Source organism: Condylostylus longicornis, unplaced genomic scaffold (genome assembly GCF_029603195.1).
Source record: "Condylostylus longicornis isolate FDR11 unplaced genomic scaffold, ASM2960319v2 ptg000001l, whole genome shotgun sequence".
Lineage (NCBI taxonomy): Eukaryota > Metazoa > Arthropoda > Insecta > Diptera > Dolichopodidae > Condylostylus > Condylostylus longicornis.
In genome coordinates this window covers 6,780,022-6,805,922 of record NW_026577970.1, presented here as the reverse complement: position 1 = coordinate 6,805,922, position 25,901 = coordinate 6,780,022, and the positions used below count along the sequence as shown (strand labels likewise).

At 25.3% G+C, this 25,901-nt stretch overlaps 3 protein-coding genes across 3 annotated transcripts; 1 reads left to right on the top strand and 2 right to left on the bottom strand.

Moving 5' to 3' along the window:
* The first annotated feature begins 1,950 nt into the window (after nt 1-1,950).
* Nucleotides 1,951-2,724, top strand: LOC129619153 (general odorant-binding protein 56h-like). The gene is made up of 3 exons (XM_055534254.1): nt 1,951-2,048; nt 2,118-2,236; nt 2,320-2,724. The coding sequence occupies exons 2-3, from the start codon at nt 2,162-2,164 to the stop codon at nt 2,722-2,724; spliced, it is 480 nt and encodes a 159-aa protein (XP_055390229.1). The 5' UTR covers nt 1,951-2,048; nt 2,118-2,161.
* A 7,181-nt stretch (nt 2,725-9,905) lies between these two features.
* On the bottom strand, nt 9,906-10,679 carry LOC129619146 (uncharacterized). Its single transcript, XM_055534246.1, has one exon. It carries the CDS (start codon nt 10,677-10,679, stop codon nt 9,906-9,908), a length of 774 nt encoding a protein of 257 aa, XP_055390221.1.
* Nucleotides 10,680-17,068: 6,389 nt separating this feature from the next.
* LOC129618495 (general odorant-binding protein 56d-like) lies at nt 17,069-17,828 on the bottom strand. The gene is made up of 2 exons (XM_055533290.1): nt 17,684-17,828; nt 17,069-17,585 (listed from the first exon to the last, which is right to left on the bottom strand). Exons 1-2 carry the CDS (start codon nt 17,729-17,731, stop codon nt 17,190-17,192), a joined length of 444 nt encoding a protein of 147 aa, XP_055389265.1. The 5' UTR covers nt 17,732-17,828; the 3' UTR covers nt 17,069-17,189.
* Between the last annotated feature and the right edge of the window lie 8,073 nt (nt 17,829-25,901).

Sequence of the window (25,901 nt, the reverse complement as noted above, 5' to 3'; positions counted from 1 at the left end):
TTTTTAATTAAAATTTGTAAATTTTATTTACTTACCTTCAAAAATAGGTTTTAATGAGCTAAGTCCCTATTCTTCCAAAATATTTTTTAAAAAATTATCCATTTTTACTGTCTTTAATTTTTATTTAAAATTTTTTTTTTCACCTTAATTTTCACTTTTAATTTCTCCTTACGTATACTCCAATCGAAATATTTGAGCTACACTTCTTACGCGTGATAATTCAGTAAAATGAGAAAATAGTTGTTGTAATAAATAATACTTCAAATTTAATATAGCATTTTCTTTCTAGATTTTGCATATATGAAAATATAGCTATATAACTGACCAAAATTTCAGCATATGTTTTAGCTATTACAGCAATTTTTTATTACTACACAAACAAATAGTGAGAGTTGTAACTGAATATGTTCTATTGCAGAAACAGTCATAATTTTTAGCTAAATTTTCAATGTTCCGCAGTAATTTTAGAAATGTTTTGTTTGCCATGTATACATGAAGAATCTCAGAAGGTCAATTAAAAATATAGTCATAAAATCTAGCTACATTTTACATGTCACAAACCAGCTATGTATATCACTGCAGAATAAATATGCATTTAATATGGAGGTAGAAATATTGTTAACTTTGTTATTATTTTTAGCAACTTCAGATATAAAGTTGTAGTTATGTTTTTTGGCTACGAAAATAGTGATCTTTTTTTTCAGTATATATAATGGCTATGTATTAATTCGTCCTTATTTTGATATTTAAAATGTTATAATACACGCATAATATTATGTGCATTATTAAATAGGAATAAATTAATGTGATTTTCTCTTAATAAAATTTTGGATATTTAAAAAATATAAAAAATAAAAGTTCTATAATCTTTTTTTTACCACATCAAGATAAAAAACTGCTTGTTAGTTTCATTATGCCAAGTTGTCAGTGCGTTTACTTAAAAAAATTTCGTTCTTTAAAATAGAAAGCTGCAGTTTTAAAAACAAAATTGATCTTTACGAGAATTTTATTCTTTTAGATATAGATTTTTTATCTACCTCCTCTATGATAATTATAGCCTCAAAATTATAAAAATACAATTCTGTTTCGAAAACAGAAATAAATAAGTTTGCAAACGAAGAAAAATAAAGAATAGCTTCTTTTACTGGAAGTATAGATAGAGAAACGTAATCTATAATTATAACATAGTTTTTCTTGTAGAAGGTAAGGTAGACTCTAATGAATTCAAAAATTTTATTAAGTTCTAGACAAGATATTAGTAAATAATAATTTATTTTTTTAGAAGAAAATTTTTTCCACTCTCCCCTTTTAAGTTGTAATTAGCAATATTTTTAGTGAAGCTAGTGGTAAATTCTAATATTCTAATATTACTAATAAATGCTAATACCCTTTGAATTTTTGTACGAACCCGAACAATATGCAATTAGCCATTTAGAAATAACAAAATTATAGAATTATAAGCTCCTTATTTTTCAGAAAATGTAAGCTTTTGGGTATTTCTAAAAGACCCAGAAGCTAGTAGTGAATTCTAATGCTCTAATATTTCTAATAAATGCTAATATCCTTTGAATTTTTATACGAACCCTAAAAGTATGCAATATTCTTTAAATGCATACATAGTACATATTTCTGGTTTTTATATTTCTTATCACTGAAAATAGCTAAACTAAACGGAAATGTGCTATTTTACAAACCATTGCTAAATTTATTTAAATAGAATCTGGATATTGTGTAAAATATTTAATGTGAAAATTACTTTATAATTTGGTGCAAATTCTTTAATTGATTAAATTATAACTTTTTGTTTTTAATATAATTATTTATATATAGTTTGATAGAATAATGAATAATTTAAAGTTACTATAATTATAGAGAGTAATTTGAATGACACAGAAAAGAATAATGATAATATCGGATGTGTTTTTGTCACATCTAATTTAATTTAATTTTGCTGGCTCATTAGATTAGTTGTGTAAATTTGGAAAATAAATTTTAAATATAATTTTTAGAACTTGTTGATTTTATAAAAAGTTTAATATTACATTAAGGTTAAAATAATAATAATAAAAAAAATTTTATTTATAATAATATTTTAAATGTATTGATTATAATTTTAGGATTAAATTATCAAAGTGAAAACCAATTTTTTTTATATATAAAAATGATAAAAATTAAAATTGTTTACTTGGGATTAAAATTGTTTATTTTAATTTTATCGGGATCAATTATACTTCAAGTATATTTTATATGAATTAAATATAAATATAAATATAATAGAATGTGAGTAAAAATTTACATATTTTATTTATTTTTTAATAGTTAAATGCTCAACCAAATGAAACAGATGTCGATAATAGTAATGATCATTTGGCCTTTGAAGAACAAATTGAAATGGAATGTGAACAACAATTTAATGTTACATCGGATGAATTGAAATCAATAGAAAAAATAAGTTTAACAAATGAAGCTAAATGTTTTGTTAAATGTTTACTTGAAAAGACTGGAACACTTAAAGATGGAAAAATTATAGATATTGCAATGGTCAAAGATATGGAAAATGATTGTGAAGCACCATTGGTATTTGATAAACATAAAGCAGAACTTTTAGTTGGAAAATGTAAGAAAGCTAAAGGAATTGATGATTGTGATTTTGCTTTAAATTATATGATTTGTGTATTAAAAGATTTTGGTAATTCTGATGGTTATTGTACAATAAAGAATTAAGAATATCATATAATTTTAATTATATAAGAAATGATAGTATGATAAAAAATTCAATATAACTGTATTTATCTGAGGTAAAAAATATAATTATTAAGAATTATAAGAATTTGCTGAATAAAATTTTACTATTATATTGGTATTTATAATTTATTTCAAATATTTTCAAAATATATTATTCGTATGTATTTTAACTTATAAGAGATGCTAAAAATTGATTTTTATTGTATTTTTTAATAAGAAGTCAAATACTACAATAAAATATATTTACTAATTGAAATACTTGAAATAGTTGAATTTCGTCTCTTGAATATCGACCCCATGATTACGCGAAATGTACACGAAATTTGCACGAAAAAAAAACAAGGAATACTCCATAAATATTTGTAATTATATTTGATAATCCTTTTCTTGATGCTTGGTGTTAATGCGAGACCCCTTGTTTTTAAAAAATATATAGATCTCAAAAAATTTTAACGTTATTCAACAATATCGATTATTTTTGTAAAATGATGGTAAGAATGATAAACATACAGAACTTAGAAGTATATGGTATTTGGTATCTAAAATTAGCATGTTTTAATTTGGCTTTCGAAAAAATAAAAATTTATATTTCACAATTTTATAGCATAAGAATCTGAAATAATGAAAATTTTTCATCAATATTACGATTGAATCCGTCGACAGTGTTTCATTCTGTAATGAACTTAAATTATCTGGTAATTGATGACCAACTTGCAATGACTAAATACTTTATGTTTTTTGTGGCATAGTAACAAAAAAATTTAAAAACGTATTATGCAAAATAATGTAAATAATTTATATATTTGTTTTCAATTGCTATTTACAAGAAGAAAGAAAAAAAGTCTTTTTATTGAATAATGCACCTACAAAATTTGTAAAACTTACACAAGAGCTACATATTAGTTGTGTAATTTTAGTACGCCAATGGGAAATTTATGGATGAATTAAAATATTGAAGTTATTATAAAACTGTGAGAAACATGAATATTTTAAGAATTCAGAATCAGCTGGAAATTTGAATTAGCAAGGAATATTTTATTATTAATTTTTCTATACAGACTCCCAATACCTAGAATTTCTTTCATGGAATCTATAGAGTTTATTCATCCCACTTGGCCACTTAGGTCATCCCGTAAAACTTTATAATTAATAATCTGTATTGTTGAAAAAAATGCTTTTAAAATTACAAATGATTTTGAGTGAAACTTAACATATGTATATTAGACAAAGTGATTCCAAAACTTGTTTTTTTATTTATAAGTGTGTTTCATTTCTGTATAGAAACAAAATTGATCAATTCTTTAAAATTTACGGATATTACATTTTTTTTTCTATCAACTAGATTTTAATTCGATAATTTTTGTTTTTTGCTTTTTTTCTTTGTCTATATATAAACCAAAAATGAATTCACAGCTTCTAAAAATTGTTAATACAAAGAGAGCCACCACATATTTGATTACAATGTAAAACAAAAATTAAAAGGAAAAAAAAACAAAAAAAAAAACATTTTTTATTATTTGTAATGTTAGAATCCTGGTTTATCCCGAATTCTGTAATTACAAACATCAACATATATTATAGCTTGTTTTCATATCTTTACATTTATACGTACATACACACATACTTGTATATCATCTTCTTTTTTTGGGTGCATTTTTAGATCACACACAATATATTTATTTGCCATTTTTGTTAAAAAAGTAAATGGATATTTAATGTGAGTGTGTGTGGATGAATGTAAATTTTGTATGTTATGTATATATAGTATGTGCAACATGGTTATATTTATGCCCGTGTCTATATGTACACAATCAACCAAAAAACACAAAGAAAAAAAAAAAACACAAAATTTTCAATTTAAAGCTATGCATGTCCTTACATCACTTGAACATATCGTTGAACAATTAGGAAAAACGTTAAGTGAAATTACAATGAAAAGCGCACAAAATAACAGAACAGGAATAAAATAACAAAAGAATAATAACAAAACAAGAAAAAAAAATGAATAAAAATTCGAACATGACAATGGAAATTGCTAATGGCCAATTTTAATTAAACATGGGAAAAGTGCGAGAAATTAATTTCTAAAGTGGCCGTATCCTTTTTTTTTCCATTTTTTTTTTTACATTTAAAGCTACTACATATTTAAACAAGTAAAATATAAAAAAAAACAAAATTTAATATTTTTTACTATAAAAAATTTTAAAAATTGTTTATTTTATACTGTGGATGGCTTTATATATGACTGAAAGCCACAAAGTTTTTAACATTTTGTTTAATTTAAAATAATAATTTAATTTTTCATATCCATACATACAAGGTTATTTTACAGTTATATAGCTACACATATTGTATGTACAAGTGTATGTATATTTATGGTGTAATTTGAAATTAACGCGAGTACTATGTACCATTTTAACTACTTCATAATTTTCTACACGTATAAAATAATTTTAATTTTATTTAATTGATTATTAAAAATTTTTTGGTCAATGAAAAAATTAATAATAATGTTAATGAATGTATAAATTGAAAATAACCTTACAAATTTTCGATAAACATATATAAAAAAATGTTATTTAATTGTAGTAATTGCGCCCAGATATAGCGCGTGATTTCAAAATTGCAGTATAATATGTAGTGGTGTTATTCAGCTCATGAATTACATTCTACTACCTAAATTTCAAATGAACATATAGAATCACAAATTCGATTCCAATTGGTTAACAATAAAGATGTTGGAAACTATCAATAACCTGTAAAAAATCAATTAATATTGAGAGCTTAAATAATTTTTAAAGTTCCTCCTGAATTTGTACTTTAAAAAAAAAAATTAAATGAATTTTATTTTTAAATTATCTACGATTTTTTTTAAATTAAATGTAAAATATTAAATTTTTTCTACATTATTGCAAAATTAAAAAAAAAAAATTAATACGAAAAGGTGTCTGGCAAATTCTAAGGTAGTTCATATACAGATTTTAACTAAATTAAAGATGAATAATTTTATATTGCATTAGTTAACGAATACAGGAATATATCCTCGGTCATCATTATGGTTTAAAGAATTTCTAGGACAATTAAAATTGAAAACAGAACAAGAGCAATTGTTCACGACGAATTGTCCAAATTCATATACAGAATTCACATACATATATAAATGATACCAGCCAGAATAGAGCGGAATTGCAACCACAAATTATTCTAATTTACCACTGACGGTTTTTTTGACATCATCTGTTTGGAGGGTATCTATGGGTATGTGACAATATATCCAAATTACTGAACAGTGTAGTTTCCGCGTTGTTATGATTTTACAACGGAAATCATCCAGTATTGCAGCTCACCGCTTTAGTTCTGTTTTGAAAACTTTAGTTTTAAATGTAAATGAAGTCTTTCTTACTTATTTAATATATAGTTTAGAACAATTCACTTTAAAAGTGTACACAAACTATAAATAACATTACTAATATAATTTTTATATGAATTAAATTTGAATAAGTAGCTGCAATCGTACGGTTGTTACGAATTAGTAATTTTACGATGTTAATTCATATTGCTTTAATACAATAATTTTTTGAAATTTTTATGTAAGCTTTAATTGGTTGCCTATATAATGATATGTTTATAGTTTTGATTATTGAATTGAAATTTCATTTACATAAGCTCAAGGAACTATTCAAATTCTATCCTTCCTTTCTATTATAAATGTATTCACAAATTTATTATATACCATTTATTTTACAATATATTTGTATTCGTAAATGATATGAGCATAATGAATTTTATATATGTATATGTTCATGTATGAATTTAATATTAAACAAGGTGAAATAAATTAAAATGAAACAATATCATTTGCATACATCAATTTTGTATTCACATTCGAATACAATGTATAAATATACATATATAAATAATTACGTATAATATTCCAACATATACGAGTATATACGAGTATGTAAGTATATTATTAATATTTTTATGTTTAAATTTTGTACCACTTTAACAATTAAGTCCATCTGCTTATACATATGCATATACGAGTGTAAATATGGAATCTTTCGTAAAAGTCTCCAGTGCACCTTAAAAGTGTATGTTGTTGTATTGATAAAAAAAAACCCGCAATTATTTTTTAAACAAATTGAAAAAGTCTTTTTTGAAACAAAAAAAAAAATTTATTCATTTAATAAGATAAAAATAAAAAGCAAAACACAAAAAAAAAATGAGTCTTCTTGTCACAACTGTCTCAAATTCTTGAGGATTTTACATTATTATAAACGAAAATATTCGCAACAACTGACCATTTTGTGTTTACTATAGTGTATTTACATGTGCCCGTAAAGAAATTCCCCGTTTAATGTTTAACTTGAATCTATATAGAAATCTAATATTATTACTGACTTTATAATTATAGTAACACATGTGACACAATTGCCGGACTATGATTTCAGTTTAAATTAAATTTTAATAAATTGCGGGTATTTAGGAACACAATTCGAAAATACCTGAGTTCAGCATAATACCGGGTGTTGTAAGGCAATCGTGTTAATTTGAAAATTCGGCAACTCTTAACCTGACAAATAGCATAATTGTCATTGTAATATGAAAATACCGAATTGGCTCTTTGGCTCTTATGCGTATTTCTCAGTATCATTAGCATTCATTCATGGCTCTGCTTTTTTTTTATAATTTCTTGGAAAACTCGTTGTGTCGGTAAGTTTGCTTAAGTTATAACTCTCTCTTTACCATAAAGTTATATTATTTACGAATGTGTAAAGTGAAGTATTGTTGTACCCATAGTTCAATGTTTTTATTTCATACACATATTTGTTACTGTTATATTAATAAAATGCAATAAAATTTTTTTTTATATTGCCATTCCCAAACATGAATGATAATAATTATGAAAAATATATTTATATTAATTTGTTTTATTTTCTTATTATTCTTAATTTCATAATTGTTTTTATATACATACTATTCAAAAAATTTTCTAGACCGCCATATTATAGCACTTGAAACACAGATGGCACAAATTAATGCAATTGTACTCATTACGATATACGCGTGTTTTTAAAGAAAACGTTTTTATTATATAAAAATAAAATCTATAATACAATATAGGGAGACTAAGAGTAAATATGGTTGAAAAATATTAAATAAAAAAATAATTAAAAAACAAAGGCAACAAAAAAAAAAGGGATAACAAAAGAAAAATACTAACCATTATTGGCATTCTGTGTGTTTTCAGAGATTCTGATCTGATGAATTTTATTCAATAGAATTTAAACGCGAACGAAACAGAAAAATATAATAAAAATATAACGGTAATTAAGTTATTAACTTTAACAGTAAAAAATTATTATTTGTATTTGTATTTTTTGTTATTAGTGCCATTATTAAGTGAAATTTTATTATTATTATTATCGACTGCATTGCATACAAAATGGTACGTCTTGTAATGGCACTAAGTTTAACAATATTAAATTTTCAATGGAAATACATTTCTTGGTGGTGAAGCACTACAATATCAATATTTCTAGCAAGATGTTTTTTGTTATGTGCACTTATGTATCTCATGTTTAACAGAACGCGTTTTTACAAAAAAAAATTATATTTGAATCTAAGTACACTACTATACTCCATTGTGTAAACTCTCATAAGTGAACAAAATTTTTGTTTCGGGATGATGTCCAAAGCTCAATGGATTCGGAATTGCAGACAATTTGGACTGATTTTTTTACTCTTTTAAGAAATTTTAAGTGCATTAACATGGTTGTTCCGGTGTCATTATATAAAATACGATTTGGAAACCTCAGAACAAGGGATTTCTTATGAATATTTACGTTAGCTCTAATCTGCTAAGATTTCGCAATCACATGATTGTAAAAGACGAAAAATTTGAAATTTTAACTTAAAATATGTTAATTTTTTAGGTGATGCAACATTGAAACTTACCTTAATTGTAGTGCAACTGACAGCTCTGTTAACCGAACTTTAATATTATATACGAGTCATCTTCCTACCTGTAACAGTTTGGGAGTTATTGAGAAAAAAAAAAGTATTGTATATATTTTTTATAGAAAATGTATTTCTTCATTTCTTTCTAGATTTTTACTTAAGTTCAAATTTATATTTTTGTTCTTATAAGAAAATAATAAATGAGATTATTCGAATTATATTTCAATATAATATGCTTACCGAAAAAAGTAACAATTTGAAGGGAATTAATACCAGGAAACTGGGCCATTTATTAGAGGTAGATTTTTTATTTTCTGTAATATTTAAGGAATTTAATAAAAAGAATAGCTTGAAATTTAATATTAAGTTTACTCAAACATTTTACTCAAGGCGGACTCCAAAATCGGAATATCAAAATATATGCAAGTCCATTTAATATTGTGAAATATTTTAGTTAAAATATTGGGAATAAAGGCATAGAAATTTCGAGAAAATATAGAAATTGCGCGATCGGGTCTATACTGACCACATCAAATTTTTTTTATATATTTTATATTTTGCATTTAATAAAAGTAAATATATACTTATACACATGCTTCATATACCAATGTATATACCACATTATATACGGTATATTATATATTTTAATTTTATTTTTTTTTAAATTTATTTTTAAAAAATTTATAACATTATGATTATTTTATATTTTAATATTTACATTTATTTATACACGTCATATGTTCATAATTAACGTAAAATATATTTTGTTATTTTAAAGTATTTTGTATTCGTATAATAAAAATTTGCATTTAATTAATACAAAATATTGTTAATAAATTTTAATATAAAAGGATTCTTTATAACGACCTTTATTATTCATTTATGTTTCTATCTTTAATAATAATAATAATAATAATATTATTAACGATTAATAATTAGTACGCCTAGATATATGCAATAATATTAGGGTATATTTGCAAACAATAAATTAAATTTCATATATTTGAGAAAGAGTTTTGAGCTTTACTCTTTATACTGTTTAGAGCCCCGATGAACGGAGTAAACGGAAAAGCAATGAAAGAGATCGTAAAGTGTTAGAGATGATTTTGCTCCAAATATTTCTTAACTTAATTATTCTTCTTCTTCTTCTTCTTCTTCTTCTTTCTCTTGGTGTAGGCTTGACAGCCTGTTTGTAACTAATTAGCCTCCTGTGAGGTAGAAGTCCAGCTATCCATCCACCTTTTGGGCGGTCGTCCTGGAGGTCTGTTGGTGCCCGGTATTCCTTCTTTGGATATTTTTACGATCCTGCTGGTATCCATTCTAGATATATGATCGTTCCAAGCACGTCTTCTTTCCCTCACCCATCTAACCACATCTTGGATTTCTAAAGATTTCCTTATATCAGAACTGCGGACACGATCTCGCAATGTAGAGCCATTAATATTACGTAGAATCGCCATTTCTGCAGTGCGTTTGTTAGTTTTGGTTCTACATGTTTCTGATGTTGTTTCTGCTGCATAAGTCATAATTGGTCTTACACATGTTTTGTAAATTTTGACTTTAGATGTGGGGTTCATGTACTTATTTTTCCATATAATATCTTTCAAACATCCGGACACTCTTGCTGCCTTGTTTACTTGTGCGCGGTTGTCTGCTTCACGGTTTTGGTTTGAAGATATTTCCACTCCAAGATATCTGAAGGACATAACTTGTTCTATTATAATGTCGTTGATGGCTAATTTACATCTGATGGGATCTTTCGATACTACGAGTGATTTTGTTTTTTCCGTTGAGATCACCATGTTGTACTTTTTAGCAGATAAATAAAACCGATGTAATAATCTTTGTAGCTCATCTTCGTTTTCGGATATCAATACAGCGTCATCAGCGTAGCATAATATTTTGATTTCACCTTTGTTTGTTCTGAAACCATGACCTGCGTTTTTTACTTCCGCTATTATTTGATCCATTACAAGATTAAACAGAAATGGACTCAAAGAATCCCCTTGTCTAATTCCTGCCGATATTGGAATTTCGTTCGATAGCTCGTTGTTTACCAGCACGTGAGTTGTTGTGTTCCTCGATGTTTAGTTCCTCGATGATTTTAATGATGTTTGGAGGTATGTTCTTGTTGTTCAGAATCTTCACAATATCCCCTAGCTTAACTCGGTCGAATGCCTTTGTTAAGTCAACGAAACACATGAAAGCTGGTTTTTCAAACTCTATAGATTTTTCAACAATTTGACGTACAACAAATATCGCATCGATTGTGGACCTGTTTTTACGGAAGCCTTGTTGTTCTTCGCTCAATGAAATTCTTTCGGTTAGAAGTTTCTCGAGAATTTTCGTAAATAATTTCATCACTGCGCTGAGTAAAGTTATTCCCCTGTAGTTTTCCAATACGTTTTTGTTCCCCTTTTTGAAAATGGGTATAGTGATACTTTTCCTCCAGTCGTTCGGTACTATTCCATGGTTAATGACGTTTTGGAATAGTAAAGTCAATTGTTCGTATAGGTATTCGCCACCATATTTTATTAACTCATTATAGATGCCATCGTGTCCGGCTGCCTTACGATTTTTCAAATTTTTGACTGCCTGTGTCACGATTTCAACACTAATTGGTGTGTCTGTATCTCTAGGAAAAATAGTTTCAGCTACATATTGTTCCATGTCATTATATAAACTGTGGAAATATTTTTCCCAATCTTGCGTGGATATACTTTGTGTTTGTGTGTATTCATTTACTTCTCGCTTCTGACGTCTGAGCATTTTCCAGACCTTTTTTTGGGAGCCGTATAAGTCTCTTTCCATGTCTGCAGTGAATGCTGCCCAGTAACTTTCTTTTATTTTTCGAATGCTACTATTCACACGATTTCTTGTTTCCCTGTATTGTTGGTAATTTTCAGGTATACGATTGCTGACGTAGTTAATAAAGGCTACACGTTTTTCCTTTGCCAAACTCTTAACTTCTGCATTGTACCATGGTGTGTTTTTTAATTTAGCATTCGAGTTTACAGTTCTTGTGCCTAGAGCTTCATTGGCCGCGTTTATTATGTTATTCTTTATTTTTTCCCAACTTGATTCTACGTTGTCATCGATGTTAATTATGTTCGTGTTGATTTTGTTTGCCAGTCTGCTTTTGTATAGATATTTTACGGATTCGTTATTTAAAGCTTCAATGTTTAGTTTTTCGCGAAGCATTGATTGTCTTTTCGTTTTTAATTTTATAGACAATCTTATTTTTGCGAGAACCAAGTTGTGATCAGTTCCGGCATTTGCTGAAGATAGTGAACGTACATCAAGTATTATGTTTGGATGAATTGCTCTGTTTGTTATTATATAGTCTATTGTAGATGTGGAACCTCTTGTGTTTGACCAGGTTATTTTGTGTTGTTTTTTGTGATTGAAATATGTGTTATTTATTCTTAATTCATTATTTGCACAGAAAAGTGTAAGTTTTATGCCATTTTCGTTTGTTTGATCTTCATTGAATCTTTGCTTGACCCCATCTACGACATTATTTCCAACTCTTGCATTCATATCCCCAAGAATAAATGTTTTTTCACCTGTTGGGATTTTGTCAATTTCTTTTTGCAGGTTTTCGTAGAAATTGTCCGTTTCCTCTTTTTTTCTACTGGAATCTGGTGCATACACACTTAGAAAGTGGATTTTTTCTTTGCCAATATCTAACACGACTTTTATGATTCTCTCGTCAACATAATATGTATCCTCTATGTTTGGTATGAGCTTTGTGTTAATTAAAATACCTACTCCTGCTACGGCTCTTTTAGATTTTGCAATTCCGCTATATTTGAGGATGTAATCGGTGTAAGTTAATTCGCCCTTACCCTTACGTTTTGTCTCCGAGATAGCGCATATATCGATTTTATGCTTTTGCATTTCAAGCAGTATTTCATGCTCTCTTCTGGCCCATGAGCGTATGTTCCAACATGCACATCTTAGATCTTTAGAAATTCGTTTTTGATGTTTAATCGTAATCCTTGTACTTGCCATAGTCGTTGCCGTGTTATCAATCCTTATCCGAGGCTTTTTAGGTCTGTGAGCTATTTTTGTTTAAGGTCAACGACAGCTTGCTGGGCCCAACGTTGACCGTGTCGCATCTAACATTTAGCCGATCATCAGGATCGTTGCCCGGTTGGTACCACGTGGAGGTATGTTAGACACTTAGTGGACTCTACATAGTTGCGACGCCGGAATATAGCACATAATTAATTATGTCTATAGACGGTCGGCGCCTACCCTATTGAGACACACCCACCAACCAACTTAATTATAACTTCATTAAACATCTTTCTTTGCTCTTCAAATAAAAAAGTAATAGAATTCAACAATTCATCAAAAATTTGAAAATTTCTTGTTGCTTAAAACTTATAACCGAATACATTCATATATGAAAGCCTAAGTGAAACAGTTTTGACTCTGCTATTAGATGAGTTTTGCTTTAATATGAGTGCTGCTTAGAAACGAGTCTGATTTCATATTTAAAAAACCAAAAATTTATTTCTTCGCTTAATTCAATTAAATTGTAAACGCATTATTTTTAGAAACAAAGAAATCATATAATTTATGTACATATACATAAGTATTTGTATATGTATGTATAAAAATTTTTGAATAAATTAAATTTTAAATAATAAAAAATATTAAAATTTTTAATTTTGATTATTTAATGGTTAAGTAGAACTTCATCTATTTAAAGTGTAAGTTAATTAATTTCATATGTGTGTATGTAGTTTTTTATTATTGGATAAATAAAATTTTGTAAATTTTACATTAATCAATTAAAATATCGGATTAAAATAATTTTAATAACTTTTTATATATTGCATAACTTATGCGTGATTAAATGGATTTTTGATTGTAAATATATGATTTTTGTACATTTAATTTTTTTTTGAATAAAATATTCATAATTCTTTTTAGTAAATTTTCGATAAAATTAAAAAAAACAACAATATTAACTTCATATTTTTTAATCCGTCTGAGGGTGGCACATATGAGATTTAACAAAAGCTGCTTTATTCCTAAACACAGAAAATTTTAATATTGCTTTTAAAAATTCAAAAAATTATCCAATTATTTGTAAAATGAATTGATAATTTTTCTGCATTTTGAAATTTTTAAATATTTTAAAATAAACAAAATTTTCTTTAATTCGAAGAATATATTTTACTTGAGCTTAAAATTTTATGCAATTACAAACGTAGTTTGTTCTTAATTGAGCTGGTTTTTCTGAAGGTGGTATAAGTCAACTTTTTTACGTATATATGCGCCATAATATATACGTAACGGTGACATTCACAGGGACATAGGAATTCCTTTGGTTGTAGATAAAATTCGGTTTAACACGAAATATGAATTTCCTTATTGAAGGTATTTAATTCCTGTACGGAAAAACCAAGTTAGCGAAAAGGTAATAGTTGGTCTTTAGGACCAGTTTTATCCGTTCGGAGTTTAGGTGATTTTTTAGAGTAGGAGTCACGCTCCCCCACTGTTAGAGGAAAAAGGCAGGTAGCATTCAGTCCTAGTTTTTTCGAGATTTTTTCATATGAAAAAATGGACTTATACAAATTTCAAAAAAACCAGCTCAATTCTAGATTTCCACACTTATATACAATATGTACATTTATTATTTTTTAGTTAAATTTAAAATTACCTAAAATGTTAAAAATAATTTTATAATTAGAAATCCGAAAGTTTTATTTTAATTTAGTTTATTTAATATCGTATAGATGAATTTAAATATCAAGTAAGTATTCCGAACCCATATAGATCCAAAATTTTCGATTTCTAGTCTCCTTTTATACTTAAACCAAATGCTCTTTTGATCTTGTTACTATTGGTGTCTTCATTAGACAGATGTAAAATTTATTAAGTAAATTTGACATTTTATTTGGTATTTCTTGCATATCTTATTGTTCTTAAATTTGTATTTATTATAGAGCTTAATAAGGTCCTTAGTTAGTATTTCAGGGCTGAACTCAAAAAGGATAAAGTAATTTGGATATTTCCTTAGTTGGTTGCATTAAATATGCCTATTTAGTTTCCTTTTGCTTTCAGTTTCCACTTTTCGCAGTCAAGTATCTAATCTTGTTCGTTGACGACTTTCAATTCTCTTTTTCTAATGGTATAGTCATAGTTCTGTTAATTATAGAATTGAAAGGTGTCTTCTTATATTTAATGGAATTATTTCAATCTTTTGCGATGCATGTTTATGTATATGTACTGACTTTGTTTGATTTTATTTTCCCTAAAATATAAGAAGAATATAGGAGAATTTTAACACATTCAGATTGAGCGGGTATTTTAATTCTTCATTTATTTCAAGATGGAAATTATAATGTTATATTTTTATTCAATTCAAATATGGTTACATCAATCTTTAAAACATGTACATATATAAGATTTCAGGAATTTTGTTGTATTTTATGAAATCTGGCCGGCTTCAATTAAATATAATTTTTTTTACATTTCCAATGTTGTTATTATTTAGTAATATTAGATTTAATAAAATATATAAAAATGTTTGTTTGTATATATTGCTTATGCTAATACGTTACGACATTCATACAAACTATTACATATGTAATTCAATTTTTAAAAATAGAACGTAAAAAGGTTAAATATTCGTATAAATAATAAAAATATAAGCATATTTTGTTATTCATAAAAATATGTAGGTTATTTACTAAAATATAGGGCAAGTAATAATTTTTTTTTTTCTAATATGTAACTAAAAATAAACCTAGTTATTCATTTTACCAACCTACTTTACCATCTTCATTTCTTGATTTAATTTTCTATATACTCGTATATGACAAACATGTTGAGAATTTGCTTTTTTTTTTTATTTAATTTTAACACACTTTTGGTGTTGAATAGATAAAATATATGTAAAATTTTCTTATATCTGTAATCAACATATCTCCTGACACGGAATAATTTTATACATACATATATCCTCACAGAACAAAATTTAAAAAATCTTAAATACTCGTACCATAAAATTGTATATTAAATTAAAACTTTAATAAATGCCATTAGTCATAGAATGATGTCATCAAGTTTTGCGATATTTATGATTTTACATTATGAATTATTTATTAACCCTATCACAGCTCATCGTCACACTGTGGATATATAATATGTCTCAGAAAAATTGCAACAAAATATGTTTGGGTTATTTTTAAAAAAATGGAAATTCTATAATATGTGTTGCATTTGATTTTATTTAATTTTCTACTTTTTAAAAATTTTCCTTTAGGATTTTATTCTTCCAGAGTTTTGAGTTAAAATATCGAAGTTTTCGTATACTACAAAATAAATTTGTTAAAAATTTTTTTTGTTTTCTAATTATTTAAAATTCGGATTTAAAAATCCCTAAATTGAGGGTAATACTCACTATTGGCAGTCATACTCATATTTTAGAAGCTATGATTATTATGAGACATGCCAGGATCCCAGGAAATTCAGGTCACTTTTGCAAAACTGTCATCCACAAAATATATTATAAATTTTTTTAAAAAAATTAAGAATTTATTATTGATCATAAATGAGTTACATGTAGTTCCAACTTTTACATTTTCTCAACAGCCCTCAGTAAAAAATCGCCATGAAAGGGCTAACCTGGTTCCAACTTTTTGTTTTGTTTGGTATATTACTCAAAAATTAGTTTCACTATTATTATTACTATAATTCGAGTTGAAATTTTATTATACATACATATGTACATATGTATGTACACATTTGGGGTTTTCATTTATTAATGTATTAGTGCAAAAAAATGGAAGAAATTTTTCTCCAACTAATAAACAATGAAAGAAAATTTCGATGTTCGGAAAAATTTTAAAAAATTTATTTTTTTTTAATAAAAATAATTACAGTCACAAATTGACATTTAATAAACAAAATATTAATTATTTTTTAAAACTATTTGACATTTTTTTTAAAATAATGTCATTTTTAAAATTTTATTTTATAGGACAAATATTTTACAGTACGATTTTTGTGGAGAGCTATTATGCACTAGTGAAGGAAATTGTTTTGGACACTTAAATTGTTTTTGCATTGCAGTGCTAAATTTTACTCTAGTATACATCAATATAGATTGATATACAACCTTTTGCACTAACTAGTGAAAACCTACATTCTTCTATAGTTCGTATTTTTAATTAGAAATTTAAAAAATAAAATTTTTAAACTTTTGATGATAAAAAATAAATTTTAAAGAAATTAATTTTTTTTTGTAATAACTAACAAAATATATGAAATATTATAATTGTTTTTTATTAATTTATTTTTTAAACAAAATTTACTTTATTATACAATTATATATCATTTCCAATATTTATTTAAAATATTTTTAAAAACTTAACGATTGAATATTTTTTAATTAATTGTAGCGAATTAATATTATAGGCTATTTTAAATGTTAATATATATAATTATTTTATTATTTCTCATTTAATATTACCAACAATTTTATGTTCTCCAATTAAATTTAAATAAATACATTTTGATAATTCATAACTCATTTCACAATCACTTTCACCTTTTGTTCTTGTTAAAACAGCTTTCTCACAAAATTCAAATAATCTTTTAATATCATCTTCATCATAAAGGCCATAAACAATTTGTGATTCAAGATATTTACACATTTCATCTCTAATAATTTTTCCATCTAACATATTACCGGTTGTTTCCATAAAACATTTCCAATAACATTGTAAACTTTCAGTTGTTTGACTAAAATTATAATTTTTTATAAGTTCTTCTAAATCTGGTGTTACATCATTTTCTTGGGTACAATTTGAATATGCTTCTTCAAGTAAATCAAAATCAGCTTCACAAAATACCTACAAAAGAGTGCACATGTGTGTATGGATTTGCAAAAAAAAAAAAAAAAAACAAAAATTAAAAAAAAAATTTACTATTTTTTTTTTTAAATATTTACCAATGAATAGAATAAAATAATTGGTAATAAAAAAATTAACGGTTTCATGATTTTGTTTTAAAAATTATTATGTAGTAAGCTTTATGATATTCTAGATGTCACTAGTATCTGAATAATGCTATCAAATAATATAAATTCTCTTTCCACCGTGAAGACTTAATTACGACTGAACAATAGAGAGCAAGTTTAAGGTTATGTTTGGTCGATGAAATATTAAAACTCTTTGTTTTTTTTTCCCAGTTTTTCTCTCTTTTTTTTTCTCAGTTTTCATATATGAAATTTTCATTTATCATATTAGCGGAAATCTGTTGATTTAATATTCAAAAAAAAAAATAATAATAAAAATTATAATAATGTGTTAAAGTCTAATTATTTCGACTAGATTACCGCACTATCACAAAAAAAAATTTTTGATAATTAATTCAAAAAAATTTTCAATTGAAGTTTGAGTCTATCTTTGTAGGCTAGTTATTATAAATGAAAGAGAATTTTACAAAAAAAAAAGTTCTGTCTTTTTTGTATTGCTATTATTAATTTACATATTGTCAATGTCATGGGGTGTTAAAATTATACACAAAAAAAAAAAAATTAATTGAAGTGGGGCTGCTTAAAATTATTATTTAAATAAAAAATTTAAATAACTTGCAATTTTAAAAAGTTTATAACTAATGAGAGTGATTTTTTTATGGTAATTTATTAAAAGTAATAAATGAATAATAAAGATTAATTTATGAAAAAAAATTATTTTTCTCATTGAAAACAATATTTAATTTACATAATTACCGCGTGAATAAATTTTTGATTCTGTCATTACAAAAAATCGTCATTCAATGCAAAATCTAATGAGAGCGGCTCATAACCGACCGTATTGTTTATTTTCTGAGTAATACAAGTTCTAATACTAATTGTTTTTAGCGATTATGAAAGTGTTTTTCACACTCGTAAATGTTAGAATACTATTAACCTCACGCTTAGAAAAATTGGTTGTAAGTAAAGTTTCATTTTTTGTTTTTCGATTTCACTAAAAAGATTTTCAGCTAGTTTCGTTCGCAAACAATAAGTTTGTAATAAGTTATCAAATTTTCAATTAGTAGTCAAATTGTTTATTACTCCTTCAGATATGGCCGAAAATATTGAAATCGGATAAGAAAAACAATTAAAAAACCGATAACCGATATTAATGCCACTTGATCTCCTTCAAATGCTGGTAAGCTCTTTATATTATGAGACGGGGGTGATGAATGTATAAAATTTCAAACGATCCTTATAAAGAGCCTTATTATTGTTCTTAAATTCTGACGTACCCTAAAAATTGAACATTAATTCAAAAAATTTCAGTTTAAAGTTTTTATTCTTCAAGGAATTGTTATAAACTGTTTTAAAAATTATTTATGCCACTTTACTTTTAATATTTAAAAAAAAAACTATAGAGGATCCATAGAAACCTATTTATTGGTTCTAAAAAGCTTTATGACAATAAGAAACTGCGCATTATATCGTAAAATAAATGAAATTTTTTCCTGGTTAGAGATTTATTTAGAACATAATGTCAACAAAATTTAGTAAAAAAAGCTGCTATTAAACTATGCCATATCCTTGGAAACTGTTATATTTTTTTTTTTTTTTTCAAATTAACCTATATTATATAAGGTACCCACTAATAAAATAAAAGTTAAATGGAACATCTCTATCTAAAATATGTTGCCATTTAACTTATGTTAAAATTTCAATATAGGATAATCATAATTTTATTGAGGTAAAATTTCGTTAGGATAGTACAGTCTTGGAAACTATCAATACTCGTATTATTTTGTATTGAATATGTATGAGTATATTGTTTTCTGTTTCTTTAAATAATATTTGTTATTGAATATTTGTTTTACATTATTTTAATGATTTGAGTGAGTTTTTTACCACTTTTCCAAAATTTTTTAAAAAAAAAGTGCTTATTAGTTTCACTCTGTCCGTCCGTCCGTTGTCCGTGTGTCTGTTTACAAAAATTCTACACCCTTGAAGATAGAAAGCTGAAATTTTATACGTACATAGATCTTTACTAGAACTTATACCCCCCAAAACCCTAAAAATGACATATTTTAACTATTTAGGGCAGTGAAACAATAAGCATTTTTCAAATGTTGCAAACGCAGAAAGGCAGCGGCTTGCTTCCCCTACCGCGCTATACTATAGTTAAACTTTAGAAAAACAAAATGGCCTTTCAAATTTACCGTTATCTTAAATGTTTTCCAAATTTTTGATGTCGTTTTTCTTCTAGACTCCAGCCTGTAGAAGCTTGAAATTTCAGGGACTTTTAGACATTAATAAATAGTTCATTTTGTTAGAAGAAAATTTTTTTCCATCTCTACCCTCTCTCAAGTTATCGCCTCTTGAAATTTGTAAAATTTGAACGTTTGACACTTTATATTTTCGAAACCGCAAGCTTTTTCAAATTTGTATAAACACAAAAAGCTAACGGTAAAGTCCATGACATTAAAAAATATAATTATTTTTCTTAACTTATACAATTAACCCTTAAAATTGAGCATTGTCTTAACCCCACTTTATACTAATTTCTGCTTTATTTCAAAGGCTGCATAAATCGTTCATCCTGAATATATGCAATCCTAGAATTAGTTTCGTTTATGAAGGAAAATAATTTTAATAGTGTGATAGCTATACATAGACTATATTTAAAAGCAGTATTTTCACTTGTTGAAGGGAAAAGTGCTATAATACAAACCATTGGTTTGACCCAACTTTATTTTATTATAGTTATGAAAGAAGTTGCATTAAATTTACTAGAATTTTTTTTTTACTAGAAACCACCTATTTGTATATATGTTAGAATTTAACTTTGATATTATCAGTTATTTTACATATTATAAATTAATATTACAATTTTTCAGCTTATTTTATTTAGTTGCAGTTCTTGGGGGCTTGACAACGTGCTCGAGCTCAATATTAGATAACATGAAAAGCGTTTGTTGTACTTAGAGGGTAGCACATCAGACCCTTATACTTGGACGCGTGCCACTGTTTTGTCCTGCAAAACTACAATATAGGATATTTTATTATTAATAATTAAGAATTCAACATATGTTTTCTTAATTTAAAAAATGACTCATGTCAAGGTGTTCAGGAACTGGTTGTTTATTAAGTTTAGAAGAAGTTGATGTAAAATTATAGAGTGTTTACTTACTCTTGAAATTTTTTATACTATAGTTCTGCCTATATATTATATTAGTAATAACTATAGAGAATCATATTTTTCATAAAAATTGTAATTTTAATTTACAGGAATTTAGTTATCAAAGCTTATTTTTTTAATTTCTAGTTATGTTTTTACTTGTTGTTTTAAATAATTGGTATGTAAGTAATTTAAAATTGCCACTATAATTCATTTCCGACTGTTAATATTGATACTCGTATAATAAAATGGGAATGTTAATAAAACTCAATTGAAAGAAAAAATTTTTAACAAATAAAAATTATGCACGTGTGTTAGGGTTAAATTTTTCTTGTGAAAACTATAAATTAAAATTTTTCAATATGTTTGATTTTTACAATTCTTATATATATCAAATTTTTAATAATATACGATGAAAAGAAATTGCTATTAAACTCTACAATAAATTATATAATCAACAAGTAATTAAGCATAATAATAATTAAAATTAATTCAAAGAATGTATAGATCTTTTTAAAAAGATCCAAGTTAGTATTAAATATTTTACATGAAAAAAAAATTCTTATCAAATAAAAATATTGTTAATAATTCCAAATAAAATTATAATTTTTCTCAATTAAATTTGATTATAATGTGATTATGAATTTACTGAAATGATTCGATTATTGAAACTATATGAATATTTTATGTATCAGGAAGTCTGAGTGAATATTTATATATGTATGTGTGTAGAAAAATTAAAAACAGAATTTTTACTTTTAAGATTAATTAAATTATTGAATCAATAATTTGTCTATTACAATTTATGTTTTCAAAAAGTTAATATATTTGATATCTAATACTCCAAAATTTTTATTTCATATATGAAAATTAAAATGTGGTTCTATATTGAAGGCTTGTGAATGTAATCCTCTAACTCACATTTTAAGAAATTTGAAATAAATTGGGAAAATTTCAATATATTATAGGTTATACCACTATTTCCTATTGATTTGTAAGGCTATATGTTCCATTAATTCAATTTACGAGTATATAGGTTATTAAGAGAAAGATTCTTTATTTTGCAAAATATTATATACAGTAAAATTACGAGACATATGAATTTGGTATAGAATTTTTCTATTAATTTCAAAATTTTTTTCTTATGTTGGTAATTAGAGAGGTTATTTTTCTCATAATCTCTCGCTATATATATTAAAATTTAATTATTTGTATATTATAGCTTTTTATACTAGATATACAATTTGTTATAAGTATAAAGTTTACTTCCGGTGATAATTTTTGATTTTCTGATTTAACACCATAGACAAAAATAATGTTGATTTAATGTTAAATTTAATTAATTCATCTTCAGTAAATATTTAATATGAAGCCCCTGTCGGCTGTCACAGTAATTATCATCATCAAAAAATTTTTTTTATTCATAAATTTTTTACGGACATTGATTTCCTTTTAACTTAATTCTACACATGAACATACATACGAGTATATCGTATATTATGTGTCTATATGAACACATATTGTACAATAATGTTTATTAACACATATGTGATGTATGAGTATGTTATTTGGAGAAATTTTATTTATATTAAATTTAAATATGTGAGTATTTATTCAAAATATATTATTTGGTTAACGGCAAGTCATACGTATACACACTTTTGACTCAATATAAAATGAAATTTTTCATCTTTGTAATATTAATTTGGATCAATGTCAATATGGTAATAATAATAATAATATCATGAACATAAAATGTATACGTATAGACATAATTATTTGATACAAAAATTTTTCTTTAAATTAAATTTTATTCATGTATACGGTTTCAATTAAAATATTGCTTATGGACAAAGTAATTTAAGTTTATTTTATTAAAATTACAGTTATAATTAATTTATTTGTATATATATATATATTAATATTTAAATAATTTACATTTGCTTTGTGAGATAATCTGTTATTATACGAAAACTTTGACATAGTAGTCATTCATATTAATTTTAAATATTACATAATATTATCCCTATGACCTGACTATATTGTAGTAATATATATGGTATTAGCACACAATTCAGCAATTAAAATACCTTATATTACTACAATTTTGAAGTTAGAGTTATTTCGTTGCATGAGAAAATTTTTTTCGTAAGCATAATATTGAGGAAGTTTTATTATATGTAACGCACATGTGATGTCATTGTTTGCTGAACATATTACCAAATAAAGTACAATAATAATGCGAAAATTTTAAAACGCGAAGTACAACACAACTTGTGGTGCCACAAAGTTAGTGTATTAAATTAATTTGACAAAGTTAAAAATAAAACAATGGAACAGCGGAATGTCTAGTAATTCAAAAGATAGAAAGTTTATGGAAAGTAAAAGAGTAGATTTATGCTGCGAATTGATGCGGCGAGCATGATATTTAGTAAAATTTTACAAACTATTCGTTTTTAAATCGGTGCGTAATTCAAATTTATTTCATATTATTATACGAATTATTTTGCTTACTAACAATATTGTTTTTTCTTCATAATAAAATCATGGTATATAGACACATAATAGTTTACTGTACGAGTATTAATAGAAAATTGTATACATGACCAAAAGCGAGTAAAATAAAGCCATTATAAACTTGAATCAGAAAATATTGTGAAAATCTTTACCATGGCATATTCAAAAAATGTTTAACAACAAAATTGGTCACCTGAAATAGTAAGCAAGAAAAATGACCGGGTTCTTAATTTTTTATTTCTGGAATTAACTCTTAAATTTATGAGTGCGCTATAGTATAAATATTTCTGTTAATTTCAAGGAGAAGAAAATTTTCTTTCCTCGTATCAGATAAGTTCTAAAATAGTTAACAATTTTTAATTTTCAAAAGGGATTCTCAGAAGAATAGAAAATTTTGAAATATTATAAAATTTTGAGAATAATTTTAATTATAGTTAAGAATGGTTGGTGTGCAAGGCATTAAATTAACTCAAACAAACCGTTACTTGTATTTTGTAAGATAAGGTTAATTGCCATCGGAAATGATTCTTTTTTTTCGTAGAAATTTTATTAAATTTTTTGATGAGAATTAATAATTGTTTTTTTTTTTTAGCATATTTATGTTAAACTGTTTGTGTTAATATTTTTTATAAATTTTAAATTTTTCTATAATTAACTACAATTTTTTGTTTTTCCTCAGATTCATGGTAAAAATATCAACATAGTCAAATTGCATGAGTTTTGTGAAAAACGAAGTGATCTGTCTGGGGATAAAATAAATCAAGAACTGAATTTACATTACATTAATGATGAAAATAATAAAATTTCGGACGAAACCAAATGTTACAGTTATTGTATTCTTAATAAAGGAAATTTTCTTATAGATGGCATACCACAGGTTAAAAATAGTTATAAAATTCTTTCTCAATTGTGTTTAGAAGAGGCAGTAACATACAATAGAACTTTTAATTTTGATAAATTTCACAATTATTTCAAGTATTGTACTAAGAATGTTAAAAAAATTAATAATTGTGAACAATCTTTTCAATTTTTTACATGTTTATTACTTAAAATTGATTGTGACGACTTATTTGAAGGAAATTCTTAGGCATATGTTATATAAAATAAAACAGTTGAATTAAAAAATATAGATTGAGATAATATTATTGCACATTATAATTTTAATGAAGTTAATAAAAAAGTTTTAAACAAAAAATTCCCTTTGATTTTTCATATTTTTTGATGGACAGAAGAATAACAAAGATAAGGTAAAGTAAGTCGTAAATTAGAATTGAATACGGTGTTTGCCAAAGTAGGCAATGACAATTATTGCATAAAAATTGTGCATTGAAAGATTGAACTATTCACACTAGTTAAGGCGATTGCATTGACCCATTGCTTTCACAATCAGTTTGCAAATGACGTATGCGATAAGAGTAAAAACTTATAATATATATTAACTAATAACTTCATACGACAGCAAACATGTCCATATACCGTTCACCATATTATGTTAAACAATTAGGTTGTAATGAAAAAATCAAAATATTTTGATTTTATTTGAATTCAACATTCTACTATCAAAATTCTTATGAACAACATTTTAATAAACGAACCGGCTACGTATATTGAACTCAATCAAGTTGATCAAAATTTTGTTTGACAAAATAAAAGTACTTTTATGAACAAATATTAATGAATATTAATTGAACGTTTAGAAGGTAAAAGGAAGAAAAAACACAAGAGTAATAAATTTATAATTATATTATTTGTAATTAATTTATTGAAGATGAAAATTTCCAATATGATGATTCTTCAGTCACATTTTAGTAATTTTATTGATAAATTGCTGGTTTCCATTTTATTTCAGACACGTAAAACGTATCATGAATTGATTTAGTTAATTTCTGTTTTCACTGAGCGAAATTATGACTCACATTTGATATTTAGTACTTGACTGTGGAGGAAATTATTAAGGAACATAGCCACTTTCAACCGTCATAGGCAATGGCTTTTGAAATATCATCAGTAAATCAATTAAAAATTATTGAAAATAAATCCATTAAAGTAATTTTAAATAACAATTTGCGGGTTGCTTTAATTAATTATTGTGTGCGAATGAAATTCGAAAGAAATAGCAATGTTTTATTTGGACTTAATAAAATTCTTATAATATTTCTTTATCTTATATAAACAAAATATTGAGCATTAAAATTAATTATATTTCACGTTTTACTTTAGTAATGATAATAAAACCTGAATAACGACCTATTATGGTTAATGAAGAGAAAGTGTTGAATAAGTGTTGGAATATTGTATGAAAAATTTGGAGCATAACAGAAACCTGAAGTTTATCTGACATGGTAAAATTGTTAAAGTATACATCTGTAAATATTTTATTGCTAGTATATTAATATTAATGTTTTTTTCATTTTGGTATCTACTATATATATATTGCAAATGAAATTCTTTAAATTTTCATATCTAAAAAAACTTATCGAAAAATATTATAAAATTAAATATCCTTTTTTGTTTTTT

Bases quoted from the DNA above. Each gene is read 5' to 3' on its own strand.
- LOC129619153 (XM_055534254.1), top strand. From the start codon at position 2,162: ATGATAAAAATTAAAATTGTTTACTTGGGATTAAAATTGTTTATTTTA. The intron at 2,237-2,319 runs GTATATTTTATA...ATTTTTTAATAG, and splicing joins CGGGATCAATTATACTTCAA to TTAAATGCTCAACCAAATGA.
- LOC129619146 (XM_055534246.1), bottom strand. From the start codon at position 10,679: ATGGATCAAATAATAGCGGAAGTAAAAAACGCAGGTCATGGTTTCAGA.
- LOC129618495 (XM_055533290.1), bottom strand. From the start codon at position 17,731: ATGAAACCGTTAATTTTTTTATTACCAATTATTTTATTCTATTCATTG. The intron at 17,586-17,683 runs GTAAATATTTAA...ACTCTTTTGTAG, and splicing joins TTATTTTATTCTATTCATTG to GTATTTTGTGAAGCTGATTT.